General features: G+C 47.7%; 1 protein-coding gene across 1 annotated transcript; it reads right to left on the bottom strand.

Moving 5' to 3' along the window:
• Positions 1 to 983: 983 nt before the first annotated feature.
• Positions 984 to 4,474, bottom strand: LOC142585776 (uncharacterized). Its single transcript, XM_075696772.1, has 2 exons — positions 2,507 to 4,474; positions 984 to 1,712 (listed from the first exon to the last, which is right to left on the bottom strand). The coding sequence occupies exons 1-2, from the start codon at positions 4,123 to 4,125 to the stop codon at positions 1,535 to 1,537; spliced, it is 1,797 nt and encodes a 598-aa protein (XP_075552887.1). The 5' UTR covers positions 4,126 to 4,474; the 3' UTR covers positions 984 to 1,534.
• Between the last annotated feature and the right edge of the window lie 11,076 nt (positions 4,475 to 15,550).

The following is a 15,550-nucleotide window of genomic DNA, read 5'->3' as shown; positions in this document are numbered from 1 at the left end:
TGGTAGTATAGGATCTGACGTCGTTGACTCATCGTGACGTCACACGAAGCAGCTACACATTTCGGTTTTGATATCTTGTTTATTGGTTATTTAAAATTATTGATGAATTTATAAGCAAATTGAGCCACCCTATCGGTGACAGGACTGTCAATGCCATCTGAAAATGACAGTACCCTAATATGATTAGAAAAACACCAGAGTTACCCTTTAAGGAGGTTCACTGAACAGCACCACATTGCCAGTGAACAAAGTTGTACCGAGAGTGGTTTCAAACCCTGTTTCCTCAGCATGACAGCAAGATGTGCTACCCAATAGACTGTAAAGTACTTAGTGATCTGAGTTGGCGGGAAACAGAGACATAGATGGATAGATAGTCAGCCCCTAGAAAGTTTGTGATGTACCCTAAGCATGCTGATCGCATTAAAACCCAGCCCAGTGGTCGCCATTTTGACACTAGCTGAAATCTAGCACAAATCACTGAGGTACCTTATTTTTCAATAAAAAAAAAATGTAAGGCAAAATACAGTAATTACCATTTGGGCCTTTAGCTGTTATAGCTAGTCACTGGCCCCTACAGGTACAACATGCACAGTGCTGCAAACTACAAACAAAACACACACCACAAGGACGTGTAACCATCTGTCATACATACTAAAATGCACATCCAAGAAAGAATACTTCCATTAAAATTTGAAAAGTGGCAGGAACACTGGAAGGACTGTATTGCTGTGCAAAGGGATTATTTCAAAAGTGACAGTGTTTTCATGCACACAAATTACTTCTTTTTTCAAAACAGAGCCAGTCTCAAAACTTTCTGATACTGCCTCGTACTGGGGAAGTTATGTGACCCACAACTGATCAGAATATCTTAGAAGACCACGTTGGTAATTAAAAAATCCCATTATGTGTTAGTGAAATTCTAAGAGATAAGTGGTTAACCTGAAACTTCTAATTTTAAACTCACAAAGGAATCTAAGCTGAAATAGGAGAAGCTATGCTCACTGCAACATTTAGTAAATGACTAAGTATGTACACATCGCAACCGTAATCCACTGGCAGTACTTTAGATTTGAAGAAACACGCTAGCCTTTCATCATCCAAAATATAATCTTTCTTTGTACTTGTAGTATAAGTATTATTTTACAGGTTCTTTTTATTGCTGTACAGGAAAATTTTGGAAATATTGGTTTGCAGTCCACATGAACATAAAAAAGAACCTGGACAAATTAGCAATAAAAAATAAATATGCTGTGTAAAGGACAGGGACTTGCATTTTGTTTTCTTTATCAGTATACAAGAAAATTTCCCAATGCATTATGTTAATTCATTCGTCTGTTATCGGAGGACATAAGAATGTTGCCTGATAACATAGATATACTTGTCTCTGGCAACCTCATGTACTTATGTTTACTTAAATGAACTGTTTTTTGAGACCCCTTGATATTTGCTCAGTGACATTTTGCTTTACTGCAGTTGCAGGCTTGAAGCAGTTAGCACAGACACTTTCTGTAAATATAACACCAGTGTGTTGTCATCAGTCCTTGTGGTTGTAGTCCCAGATATGTTTTCCATGGCCTCCTCTTCTGTCTGCCCACACAACCACAGATTTGACACGGGGGCCGTCAGCCAGCTCCAGCCTTCCAGTGAAATGTTGGTCATTGCCTTTCCTGTAGCCAAAGCGGTGCTGTCCGTGTGCAGAAACCTCTGCAAAACTTTGATGATTGAACAAAAAAAAATTTCTTGCGATTGAACATAAGCGTATTTGCACGATTACAACGACAACTTTGTAATGCTGGTCTTGCACAGTGCTCGGGATCGTGCTGCGATTGCAACTTGACTTTTTTTTCCTAATTCACTGGGCTTTGCTACTAAGCTCCTCAACGAAATGAGAAAGCCGGCCCATCTGCGTAAGCTTCTCCACGCTACTCAAGTGCCAAAGGTGAAGCACGGTGCGACGGCTGCAGGAGTTTGATTTCGGCGAATTCTCTTGTCTATTCATTTAAATGGACGTACGCGACGGATAGAACTAATGGAAGGCTTTGCTATATTTATGCATAGGTATGCGCGTAACGGGCCATATGAGCGACATTTTCCTATAAAGCTAAATATTGAAGTTATATCAGCTTCGTAGCTGTGTTGTCTTTAAGAGAAGACCATATAGTACGTAATGGGCATTGTGCCACTGCGCAAATGCGTTTTGTTGAATTCTGGTACACTACATCCCGCACAAGTACCTGCAACCAGCTTGTATTCATTACGTATTGTTAAAAAATAAAAGGAGTTGAGAGCCATCGAGCTTCTTTTGATTTCCCCTTGAAACACGCGTATCAGTAAGTGGATTGGCAGAAAATGCGCACTGCCAGTAGCTTTCACTCCTCTTGATCGTTATTTCGTTCATTAGTATGTGCAAGCCGCGAATTCTCGAGGGATATGTTTTCATCCCTACACGAATTGTAACTTTGATATATGATGGTGCGAATGTAATCTTACGTAAAAAAATTATCACCTGAAAAATTTGGATGCTCCTGTGTCCTCTCTTCGATCGCTCGAAGTACTGTGTGCACCTCCGTGAATGATGTCTGCATCGCGAATCAGCTGGACACCCGACATAGCGGCAAGTTCCGACGCAGCCGCTGGCGTTGGGTCTGTGCGCGGCAGCTTTATTTCACCGGGGTCACGGCTCGGACCTTGCTCGACATTTGTCGAATTCGGTGGGTCTCGACGCAATCCGACGGAGGCGAGCTCGCCGTCACTTTCAATTAGAAGTGTAAAGCCTTCCACTGTGTCGTTCAGCGCACGAGAGCTTGCGCTTTGGTTTGCCGGATCCACTGTGTCCATGCTTGCGTCACTGTAGTTTAAACGGTCAGTGCCCGTTATCGATTCGTAGTCAGATCCGACATCATTAGCGGCTGCTTTTTCTAAGGTCGAGCTGGCGCCGATTTTCGGCAGGCCTCCTTTCTGTGCCGGAGCATCAGGGCTTGCGGGATTACTTTCTCGACGGTCCAGTTCTTGCGAATCCTCGTCGCTGACGTCTTCGGGGTACGAGTCGTGGTGGTAGTCTTCTTCGGCGTGGTATTCCGGCGAATAGTCGTAGTAATCCTCTCGCGACTCACGACTCGTTGGTTCTTCGGGCGGCCGGTGCACTTGACGAGTGTGTTTCACGGCAAGCTGCCTCGTCTGCTGTTCCCGCTCTTCGCTCCCGACGACGGGCTCCAAGCCGTACACTCGCGGTCGAACCACGGACGAGTCGGTCATGTGGTCCTCCGGCCTCCGCTGGTCTGGTTCGCAGGTACGCCGCCGTGCTCCGATAGTGCGGCACTTGCTTCGTCGGGGCCACTGAACGTCTGCTGCCAGCTTGCGCCGTCTTGGTTGGAAAAGGTTTAGCTTCGGCCGTTTCTTCCTGCGCCGCATTCTCCGGGGCTTGGAGCTGTTTGAGCTTCGTTGTCCTAATATAGCGCCCTCGTCGCGTTTTGTTGCGGTGTCAACTCGGTGGGCTGAGTTGTAACCTGTGCTCGTCTCACTGGTTCTGGTTGCCCCTGGAAACTCGGAGAGCCGCGTTGTTGCGGTTGGCTTGATAGTAGCCGGTCTGCCGCGAAGCAGTCTTGGCCTCTTCGGGGATGTCGCGGCGGTTACCGACGAAGATTGCCCGCTAAAGGTGTTCCCGGCGCTCTTAGATCCAACGCTGGGCTCTGGCGCTAGGACCTTGTAACCGTATAGCCTCGACTGATTCAAAGGTACTCGGCTGGCCAATGCGCTCGTGCTGCCGTTATCTGACGCTAGTGGACTCGCGTTTAGTAACAAATGCTTCGACATAGCACTTGGTATAGCACGGCCCGGTCCACGGGCATGTGCAGCGACGTCTTCGGTTACTACACGTACTCTGGAGCCTTCCACAACTGACCGGGAAGTCCCCTTTTGGCATGACGGCGTGACTGTTGGCGTATGTACGCGGTTTTCAGGTGATGAAACGTCGGAAGCATTTGTCAGACCATTGATCACCACGAGCTCGAGTGCTGTATTTGCCGTACGAGTGTTCAGCTTGGACGACACTCCATTCGTAGAGTTGGTGGGCTTTACCTGCTTGTCAATGGCGTCGACGAACCTATTGGTGTCCGCGAGTAACATTTTCCAGGCTGGATCTTCATGGTACGAAAACCTGACAGACGTAGCGGGCTTAACGGCTGGTCTCTTCGTTAAACCAGCTGGAGTGCGGATTCTTGCTTTTTCTCGATTTCGCAGTGGTTCCACGTGCAGATTCCAACCCAGTTTGCTGCTAGTGTCGGCCGATACAATGACTGGATATTCTTTGGAAGCTTCTCCAAAAGCTGGTGGATATAGATTGTCGAGAGGAAATGTCTGTATTGCTGTCAGCACCGTGCAGACTGCTGATAGCTGCGAATAACGAACCAAAACGCACACTTTACAGCTGCTATATTAGTGTTTTGTTTGCATAATATACAGACAAAACACGAACCCCGTGCTCCACACACGAGTTTGTTTACTGTTTAGGTTGCAGCATGTGCACGTTACTGTTTGCACCGTAACGTGCACGTGCTTGCGCGCTGGAGGCGTTAGGCGAAACGCATCCGACACACACATACGCGCACGCGCACGCATGCACACACACACACATGTACGCACACACGAACCTGGCGCTTTTGTCCTTTCAGATGTGCTACGCCTAAGGCCTTCAGTATGCCGTGCCAACAAGCCCAACGCGCAATCTTTGTGGGCTACTACGGCTGTTGAGCGCTCCACTTCCGTGGCACGCCTCGTATGTCCCTGAGCAACGCACTCACAATTCACAAAGTGACAGGTCACAAACGTAGCGTCCGTTTTCAGCATTGCTGTGTTTCGTGCTACATATAATCATTGTATGTTTCTAGTCGAGCGACGGAAGCGCGCTGCCACATGCATTTTTCGCACATGCATACCACGCGCCGTGATTCCTCGCATACACGAATTATATGAGGTGCAGCGGTGCAAATCTGTTCCTCCAGGATTTTTCGCTTGTGGAATTCCAGTGAATGGACGCTTTAGCTCGGTGCCAACTCCGGTATACCTGATGCTCGTACAACCACTGATCGAGTAAAATTTGTTGACTTAGCGGCTAAGGCTCTGCGCTGCTAAGCACGAGATCGAATCCCGGCCGCGGCAGCCGCATTTCGATGGCGGCAAAATGCAAAAACGCCCTTGTACCGTGCGTTGGGTGCACCTTGAAGAACACCAAGTGGTCATAATTAATCCGGAGTCCTCACTACGGCGTGCCTGATAATCATATCGAGTTTTTGGCACGTAAATCCCATAAATTCAGTTCAACAGCGTGCTGCCAGAACCCAAAGCTGTCGTTTATCCTATTGGCCTCGAGCTCCACCACTGGAAAAGCTGGCGCCACCGTCGGCGTGACGTGCTAGGAGGGATCACGTGGACATAGCGGCCGCGTCGGCTGCTTCGGGAGCGCCGAAGCGAGCTGAAAACAAGAGTTTAAATTTCCTCGTACGATGCGGTCCTCATTTAGTGGCGAGATTTTCCCGCTTCGAGTGTCTCCTTTACAACGCTTGAAAGCACTACAATAGGTAGTGGCTGCCTTTGAAGGCACGCAACATGGTAGGCTACTGCTCAGTGCCGCAGTGCCGGACGTACGCAGCGGAGCCCGGTGTCAGCCTTATCGGTAGCCGCAGGACAAGAAGCTGCGTGAAGCTTGGCTCGCGAAACATAAAACCGGCAGTCATCGGCTACAACTCGGGTATGCAGCAGGCACAGCCGTGAGGAAGATTTCTGCTACGGCGCCGGGTCTGCGATGTTCGGAAAACGCGCACTGAGACGCTCGCCCGAGTCCGCTGCCCGACTAATGTCATGACGGTTTGGTCTATGAACTTGTCGATGCTATAGATACTGGAAAGTTTAGTGGAGTGGAAAGGGAGCGGTAAGAAGCGCATTAAAAGAAAGCATGGCATATGGTCATGTTTGTGTTATGAATGAATACACTGGATTACAAAAAAGAAGCAGCGGGAAATCGCACGCTGAGAACACCGATAAACGTACTGTGCGACGCAACTCGAGAAACAATATTGAAACGTCCAAGAATTTAGAAAAAAAAAAGATTCAATCGTCGCGACGGCACATCACAGTCCCCGTAGGCTTCGAAGTCTCTACAATGAAGTTATTTTTGAACATCTCTGATAGTGGCCAAGCAACAATGGTTGCTTGTATACTGTCAAATGCTCATATTCTGCGGCCTAAACCTGACACGGTGCGAAAACGCGCACGCACCGAAAGCGAAACAGTGCACGGACAAGCATGCAGACGCACTGTCGGTCGCTGCGAACCTGTGCGATCGCTGCATTGAAGCTTCATTCTATTACGCTCCATTTAGTTATACAAACACTATAAAAGCATATTTCACACGTTTGTTCTCAGCGTTTACCTACCTTTCAGGCAAGAAGCCGGTTCGGGAAACTATCGCGGCGACCGCGCGCAGTGGCGTTCACTGTATACGTATTCGGTAAAGAGATAGCGTCTGTAAACGATTCTGTGCTTTCAGTTTGCCCAAGATTATTATTTAGATAGTAAAAAACTTCTCTCGTTTCGAAAGTACTTACAGAAATGTCCGGGAGAGCTCGCGCGTGGTGTTTTCAGTGAGCGCTGACAGCAAAACCTATGAGGAGCGCGCCGCGCGATCCCTCATACTACGCCAGCGAGGCGCTTCCGATGGATGGCGACTCCGTCACTCCTCGCCGCCAATAGTTTTCTTGCATAAGAAAGTCGTTCACTACGAAGCCTTCATATTGAGTGTATCCTCAATTTCTAGCCGCCATTAGCAGCAGAGTAGCAGTCAAACAAAAATAATTAGGAGCTTCCAACGAAAACGTTCCAATATACCCCCCTTTTCTTATTTTCTTCTCAACGTGGCGTCCATTGAGCTCTGCGTATTTTTTCTGAGTACTATAGAACAATATTTTAAACAACTTGGCACGACAGTAATTGTCTCCGCGAAGCATCAAACACAGAGCCCTGCGTACGCACCAGCATGCCGAACGATTGAGGCGTTGTCGACGACCACGCGGAGCTGCTGCGCACACGCTGCAGGTCCGTGCGATTCGGCCCAACGTGGAAGACGTGTCTCATTCGGACAGTTCGCCGCCACTGAAGGCGTCTCGGCTGACCTGCTTCCCCGTCCAACCACACAATTCTTCGTAAGCGCGACAGTGGCTTGGATCCTTTGTTCTGGAAGGCGAAGCCACAGTTCCGTGACGGTCTTCGATTCGGCACCACTCGCTGCTCAGCCCACCAGACAATGCGGAACGACGGTCATTTACGTGCAACTTGCGGTAAAAGTGAAGCAAACGAAGTACAAGTACAAACGAACAACACTTTTTTTTTGTTCCCCACACAAGGCTGCTCCACTCGACGAGTTTTGCAAAGATCTTCGCCTACGTGTTCTGTGGGCTGCACGAAGCGCACGCGTCTTCCGCAATTATGTTCGTGAGAGTCGGATGACTCGCTTTTTCTCAGTGGAGTTCATTCAGAGAATTCCTAAAGATCTAAGAAAGTAAGCACTCAAGGCCCAGTCACTTGGGACCAGTGATAAGCGTTTATTCTTTAACAATTTTGTTAGTGGAAAATAAATTAAGGTCAAAGTTTAATTCCTTAAATTTCGTGCCGACACCTCCACGCCGGTACGTCACGTGACGTCGCGGATTTCAGAGTTTTGCTCGTATTTGGGCCGCGTTAGCTCAGTGAAAGTTCCCAAAACTTTCCATATTCAGTCTTTGGCTCCTTTAGCACATAATGTACTCGATATTTATCCCTAAATTAACTATAGGCCCTTGCAGACGCCGTCGAAATCTGTGTCGTCGCGGCAAGCTGGTGCGGGAACTTCAAGGCGGCGTCGCCATCCGTCTTTTAGTTTTGCGCTAGAGTGCACTATTTGGCGCCTTCTCGTGCTCATCGAGCGTCTCCTGCCGGTAAGAGAGGCGTGTTTTTTTTTTTTGGTATTGTAAAAGGATAAAGTACCAATACAGGGGAAATAATTTTTTCTCTTTAGTGTCCATTTAAGACGTACACACTTATCAAGGCTTCTCTCAGCGGCAATGTCCAGGAGCCAATGTTAATACTTGTCACACTGCAAGAGAAAATGGAGCAAGACAAGAAGCAGCAGCTTGCAACATATGAAAAAAAAAAAAACTAAATTCATACAGGAATTCCTCTGGTAGTTGTCGAAGTATGCGTAAGCATTGTGAATCTTGCTCATCACCATGCAGCCCGGTGTCATTATTAATGTTATGTGCCTTCATCCGAAAAGTATAAACCCTTATCAACCCTTATCAGTTATCAACATTATCGGATTCCCGACCTGGGTATCATGGCTGCTGCTCTACATGTCAGATGGACCCAGGTCATCCTTACCTCGGGTATGCTCCTGACTCGAAGCTTTTTTTTCTTTTCTCTTAGCACTTGACTTCGTTTGTTTTCGCAAAGCACATTTTCTCCCCGCGTGCCTCGCTCGGGTTCCCCTTCCACCATTTACGCGGCGGCTGCCAATTTTCTGGTGCGCCTCCGCAAGGTTCACCCCGGCATCGATGTAGTTCCAACTCCAATTCAAGAACTAGTCGATATCCTTACCCCAGGTCTCCCCCCGCATTTACCCCAGGTCTCCCCCCACGCCAGGCGGGCTACGTTCATGTTCATGCACCGCCTGGCGCGGTGCTGTCTGCCGGTGAGCTACAGACGATTGACAGCCAGCCCAACACGTGGCGTGTGCCCTTCTTGTGGTAGATGTGAGGATACGCTACATATTTTTTCACAATGTTTGCTTTCCACAGCTTTCCTTCAACGGATAGCTAGTCTTTTTAGCCTCCCAGGTGTCCCTTTTCAGAATGTTCGTTTTTTGAACCCTTTGCCTAAGCAGGCGATCGACCATTTCGTGCTACTTCTTGTAGAGTACTTGTACCAAGTTTGGCTATAGCTCGCTGTGATGCAGTTTTCGAAGGGTGGGAGCCGGGCCTTCACGAAGCGCTTGCAAAAGCACGGAAAGAGGTCTGGTTCCATCCCACCTGGGAGCGGCTCCATCCCACCCTGTTAAGTTGCGATGCATGCGTCTAAGGTCTCCCGACTTGGCCGTATGCGCCATTCGATACACGTGTTTTTCGTTTTAATGGAACCCAGAACCATTCGTGGCGCACCCTCGTGCGGTCGCGTTGAACCGCGGATGGCTTTGGTGGTCTCCATGGTTGTTTGCCCTGAGCTCTTCTGTGTTAAGGCAATCCGAGGGTCTGTCGAGCTCAAGTCCTGTAAGACCGGCACGGCTGTTTGTGTGGTTAGCGCAGTAGCTAAATGTTTGTGCTGCTCCGCAGCAGCCCCCTTGCCCGGGATGGACTGTAGGCCCGAGCCGAAGCCACCCACCCAGTCAACCCAGGTAGAGGGGGAGCGCCGGGGTCAGTGTACCAAATGACGTTGGGTTGATGAGTACATGAATGCTCCGGGACGCGTTACCTACGGGTACCAAGTCTTCTTCCCATTTGACAACGGCGCGCCCTTAACGATATATCGCATTAATAGGTCGCCTGCTTCCCGAGTTGCACCCTCGAGGTGCTTCGCCATCGCAGTATCCATCGCTGTGCCGAAGTGCGCGCTGCCGACGTACTTGCACGAGTGAACACCAAGATGAAGTTTGCTCGGCCCTCGTAAATTGTGACTGTCGTAGAGATAAGTGCTGAAGGAAATGTGCTACTCATGTCACTCGGTGCGAGAGTAGCCGCGCGTAGCTACCTAGAAACACATCAAATGGATGAGACACTGTGGACTCAACCGTGAGTTGAGGAATAGCCTCCGAGTTTGGCGCGTTGTACGCACCAAATTGGCAGTAGTGGCGTCTACGTGAACATCCAAAATCAAACTTGAACTATGCGCCACGGTGACGTTCAGTAGGCGGAGCGTTGTGGGAATTCGTGCACGCCGCTAGCCACCTCAATGCAAGGCATTGAAGGACTATAGGAGTACTGCGAAGGGGATCAAACGCGATCTTTGTCAATAACTACATTTATGCTGAACGCCTTGAAGTGCTTTTTGTTGTTGCAAATCATTTCTGAAATTGTGTATTTTTAATGTCTTCTAAATGTCGACTTCGATAAGTGTTTCGGACTTGCCCTTTCCCTTTAAAGGAATTCCTCTTGAGAGCGACTGATCAGCAGCGTTTAATGGTCGAGCACGTGGCAAATCAAAAGTGCTCAGAAAGGACGAATAAATTTCGAACACAGATTTGTTGCAAAGTGTCTGGTCCCGGGCTTGCCAGACATATTGTGCTCATTTCACTTGCATTAAAATCCCTCGCATTTCACAAGAATGCAAATAAATAAACAAACAAAATATCAAGCGACATTAGAGGAGAGTACATAATCACTTGAATTTAATGAGAGGGCTTCAATACCAGGGAATCGATCTAACAGGGCGAAACAGAGTTATGCAGTTATGTGCTGCAGTGCTAACCCGCATAGAAAAAAAAAGTCGCAGTTTCGCACGAAAGGCGAAGCATTGTTTTAATGTTTGAATAACAGCGCAGTGACAGCAGAGAGAACAGGAGAGAATAGAGCGCTAATGCGCCTCTGTCCCCTCTGCTGTCCTTGCGCTGTTATTCAAACTTTAAAGCATGGTTCACCAACAAGTCCAATCCTACGCCCTTAATTGCGAAGCATTGATTGCTATAGCAATTTATTAGACAGCTATGCGCAGTAAGGCTTGCTTTACCAGCTGAATAGACTGCTGTAAACATACGCTCAATAACAAACACGGTGTCACGCGCGCACGAGCAAACTTGAAGACTTCTCACTCGATGACCGCGGAGCGGCAGCAGCGTTGAGCGAATTCCCCTTCGTGCTGCCTCTCGCTTCAGCGCGAACCAGGCTCACGAGAGCACAAGCGCTCACGAAGCCATCAGCTATCTTAGGTCGGCTAGCCTACGAACCCAGCGCAGATTACCTCCAAGCATGGAGGAATGAAATAATAGGGGGGAGCATGCCACAACGCGATTGAAGCCGATGTGGCGGCCCAACACGTGGTAAAAACGTCAGAGCGCCCGGTAGGTTTCAGTACTCCCGGTTGATTTTTCTTTTTCGATACATTCGAAACCATTTGAAACTCTTCAAATAAGCAAGAAACACGGCTACCATCGCGGCACTTTCGCTTAATGCCGCACTCAAGTTTCTGTAATGTGGCACGGAATCGCGGTGCTGCGCTATGCGTGTCGGAAGCTGAAGGCAAATGTTGCAAGCCTCTCCGAAAGGTGCGCGGCAGGTGTTCTGTGGCACGGCGTCACTACACTGCTGACTGCTTTTGCGGTAACTGTGCGTTGCGGTTCGTGTTACAGTAAATTGCATAGTAATGTCTGTTGTCATTTCAGAAGCTAAGCACGCATATCCTTCACTTATAAAGGGAATCGTAAAGTGGTTAGTTCTCGTGCGAGGGATAAAGCAACGTTTAGTTTACGAGTTGGACGTTAAAGAACTCCGGGTGGCCCAAATTATTCTGGAGTCCTCCACTATGGCGTGCCTCACAGTGAGATTGTAGTTTTGACACGTAAAACCCCCATAATCTTTTCTAATAAGATCGTATGAGTCCGATGACCTACCGCTCGTTCGTGTTCGCAGTACGCAGTGTTCGAAGCAGGATCAGTGCTTGGGAACATAGCGGAGATCGCATATGACCCGGCCATTAAGTGTCTCAAACTCCAAAAGTTGGAACAAGCGCTGTTTGCAGTTGCTGCTGCTTTTCTTGGGAGCAGACAGATTGAGCACGCACCGCCTTTCACGAGAAAGCAGCACAGCACGTACGTAGCATATGCGATCAATAGCATATACATGCAAACCCTCGTGCGTAAGGTGCCACTGATCCAGCGACAATGCTAATCAATAGAGCTGGCGTAACAGGGCAAAGTACACACGGCCAAGGCCTCTGTCAAAAATGTGACGAATACATATCGCTTATTAGCGTTCACAACGGTCTGTTTACTTCGGCCGAAGTATACCTGTAGCTTAAATGCACCGACGTTGGATTGTGAACCTTTCACAACTCGCCCTAAAAGCGCAACACATGCCTTGCAGGAAACAAACGAAGCGGAACAAGCATCAAGAGAAAAATGTGACCACAGATACAGGCAGAGCAACTGATCCGCCTTCCTCCCTTGCGCGCGCGAGAAGACGCCGTTGCATCAAGTCACAAACCTAGGCTCATCTACAGCGTACGGCCGGGATGTTATCACTTTCTTTACAGGTGAGCTCATGGTGACGCCGAAAATTTGCCTGGAGTGTCCATATAATTGCTATTGCAATTGATGAACTGCCAATAACTATATTTTTGTCTACTTGATATGCAATGGTTTTCCACTTCTGCAATAGACCTTTCCAAAGAGACTGCCCCGAGCATCACCATAACGCACCCTTTAGAGCGCTGTACTTACTCGTAGAACAGTTGCACCCTTTGGGGTGTATATATTTGTCCCACACTGCTCATCTGTCTTGCTTGCGTTTCCTTGGAAACGCTGCGCTCCCTACTTTCCTGTCGAGAATGCTAGCTGTCATGCTGATGACGCACATGCCGTTCGAGACTTGAAAGTACCGGGCATGCAGCTATGACGAAAAGAAATGCGGACGAGACGGATGACGATTATTGTTGTTGGGCAAGATACGCCCCAAAGGGTGGAAACTTTTTCATTAAAGAGTATGCGCAAGCTCTCGCAAAAGCACTGCACCAGCTGCAGTGCGTGCGTACTCGCATACAAGTCCCAACAACCCCTCCCATTTTCAGTGAAATTCACCGTTCTCGTCAACTGCACCTTAACTTATGAAGCATAACTGCGAGTCGGCCTAGTTGGAACAGATTCATCTTAAAACCTTTTGAGCGCAAACAGGGACGAAGAATAGGAGCAACACAAGGACGAGCGCTTTCTAACAACAGATTTCTGGGTATTTAAGCAGGTGGTTCTTCAAAAATAAAACCAGTTGTTAGAAAGCGCTTGTCCTTGTGTTGCTCCTATTCTTCGTCCCTGTTTGTTTGCGCACAAAATGTTTTAAGATGATTAAGTTATGAAGCGCCAAATGAACGGAAGTACGAGCAAAATGATATTCGTGCTTATATATGCTGTAGCTTAGGTAGCCAATCTGCCGCTCCTCACTTCAGGCGTTAGTTTGTGCTTCTGTTCCAAAGCCGAGACTAGCTTACCATACTTAGTGCAATGTTTTATGACCTAGTCACGAAAGCGTGTTCGTGACCGCGATGACTGGTTTTATGGAAAGAACATATAAATTTTAATGCTTGTTGGCCTCAAAACACAATTAACATAGCAAAGAATATGCAGTAACTGTAGTGTCATGTTGCTTGAGCATGCAGCGAGAGCGAGAGCACAAAGTTGAAAATTGAGCTGTTTTATCCACAGCATAGACTACATTACAGCAGTGGTGCCATCAGTTATGTGTGTGTGTGAAAACTTTTATTGTAGTGAGGTCCGGAGGCTCGACTTCTTAAGCCAAGGCGGGGGCCGCTCCCACGTTGGCACTGTCAGGCCAAACCTTTCAGCGACATCATGGGCCCTCTGGACTGCCCTTAGTTGGTGCTGAAACAATGGGCTTTGTATCCTTTTCTCCCACTGTGTCCATTCTTCAACGAGGTGTGGGAGAGTCGCGGGACACCCCGCCAGCATATGTCTTATTCCAATGATGCCATTACAATCGTTGCAGTCCATATTAATCTCCCTCTCTGGATATATTTTAATAATGGTGTACGGTGTGGGATATGTACCCGTTTGCAATAAGCGCAGTGAGACTGCCTGAGCTTTTTCAGTTTTGAATGCGGCAATGGGAATTGTCTGCGTCCTAAATAGTAATGTTTGGTAACGTCATTGTATGTTATTAAATGATCTCTAGATTCCCTGGCTTGATGGTGAACGGCTCGGTTGCGACTGTCACGGTTAGCAAGTCCTTGTGCCAAGTCATGAGCAACCTCATTGAGGTTTACCCGAGTCGCGTCCACTTTCCCCATATGCGCAGGAAACCATCGGATTTCAGTTCTCATAATCCCAATGTTTTCAAAAAGTTTAGCTGAAACTCCAGCTACGTAGCCTTTATCAAAACACTTTACAGCGGATTTCTAATCACTGTAAATGCAGGCCCACTTATTACTCCTGATGGCTAGAGCAATTGCCGCTTGTTCTGCCACCATGGGGTCCTCAGTAAAAATAATGAGAGCGTCTTGCACCTTCCCTTGATAATTTGATACAATGGCTGTATATGCTTCTTTACCTTTCACTCAGGCAGCATCAACTATAGTTGCAAGTTGGTTCTGCTGCTCTATTTCCTGCAAGAGTGCTTAAGCTCTTGCCTTTCTCCTTTTGATATTATATTCTGGATGCATGTTTCTGGGGACAGGGTTGGTTCTGATCTTGTTCCTAACCTCAGTCCTCAATTCTACTTCAGCCTCTATTGGGCTCCTTGATGTATTCAGTTCTGCACCTATTGCCTGTAATATGTTCCAGCCAGCTCGTGACTTTGTCAATCTTTCGCGTTGCGCTAGCTGTTGGGCTTCCGCGATTTCTTCCATTGTGTTGTGCACCCCTAGACTCACGAGTTTGTGCACGAGGCCAATACTCGCCTACAAAACCTGTGAACAGCTTGTAATGTGGTTCCTGCAGCACATTTGAGTACTTGATATTGGAGTGTCCTGCTTTCTTTGCCCAGTGCACCTCACTACTAAGGGACCATGATCTTTTTCACCTGTGGTGCATGACCCTCGAATGCCAGTGTCTCAATAGTTGCGCATCTTGACGACACCAGGTTCATTGCGTCCTTACCTTTCTAAATGATACTACTTTGCTTCTTGTATAGTTTTTTTGGATGATGAGGTCTTGGACAATGTTTTTTCCATCATCATCATCATCATCATCATCATCATCAGCCTGGTTACGCCCACTGCAGGGCAAAGGCCTCTCCCATACTTCAACAACCCTGGTCATGTACTAATTGTGGCCATGTCGTCCCTGCAAACTTCTTAATCTTATCCGCCCACCTAACTTTCTGCTGCCCCCTGCTATACGCTTCCCTTCCCTCGGAATCCAGTCCGTAACCCCTAATGACCATCGGTTATCTTCCCTCCTCATTACATGTCCTGCCCATGCCCATTTCTTTTTCTTGATTTCAACTAAGATGTCATCAACTCGCTTTTGTTCCCTCACCCAATCTGTTCTTTCCTTATCCCTTAGCGTTACACCTATCATTCTTCTTTCCATAGCTCGTTGCGTCGTTCTCAATTTGAGTAGAACCCTTTTCGTAAGCCTCCAGGTTTCTGCCCCTTAGGCGAGTATTGGTAAGACATAGTACACTTTTCTCTTGAGGGATAATGGCAACCTGATGTTCATGATCTGAGAATGCCTGCCAAACGCACCCCAGCCCATTCTTATTCTTCAGATTATTTCGGTCTCATGATCCGGATCCGCGGTCACTACCATATGCCTTAAGTGGATGTATTCCCTTACTACTTCCAGTGCCTCGCAACCTATCGTAAA

The sequence above is a fragment of the Dermacentor variabilis genome, chromosome 6, assembly GCF_050947875.1.
Source record: "Dermacentor variabilis isolate Ectoservices chromosome 6, ASM5094787v1, whole genome shotgun sequence".
Taxonomy (NCBI): Eukaryota; Metazoa; Arthropoda; class Arachnida; order Ixodida; family Ixodidae; genus Dermacentor; species Dermacentor variabilis.
This window is presented reverse-complemented; position numbering and strand designations above follow the sequence as displayed.

What these genes read in the sequence shown, in the direction of transcription:
- LOC142585776 (XM_075696772.1), bottom strand. Translation starts at nt 4,125, where the DNA reads ATGTTACTCGCGGACACCAATAGGTTCGTCGACGCCATTGACAAGCAG. An exon ending in GGAGCATCCAAATTTTTCAG is followed by an intron (nt 1,713 to 2,506) that starts GTGATAATTTTT and finishes CAATCATCAAAG; the next exon opens with TTTTGCAGAGGTTTCTGCAC.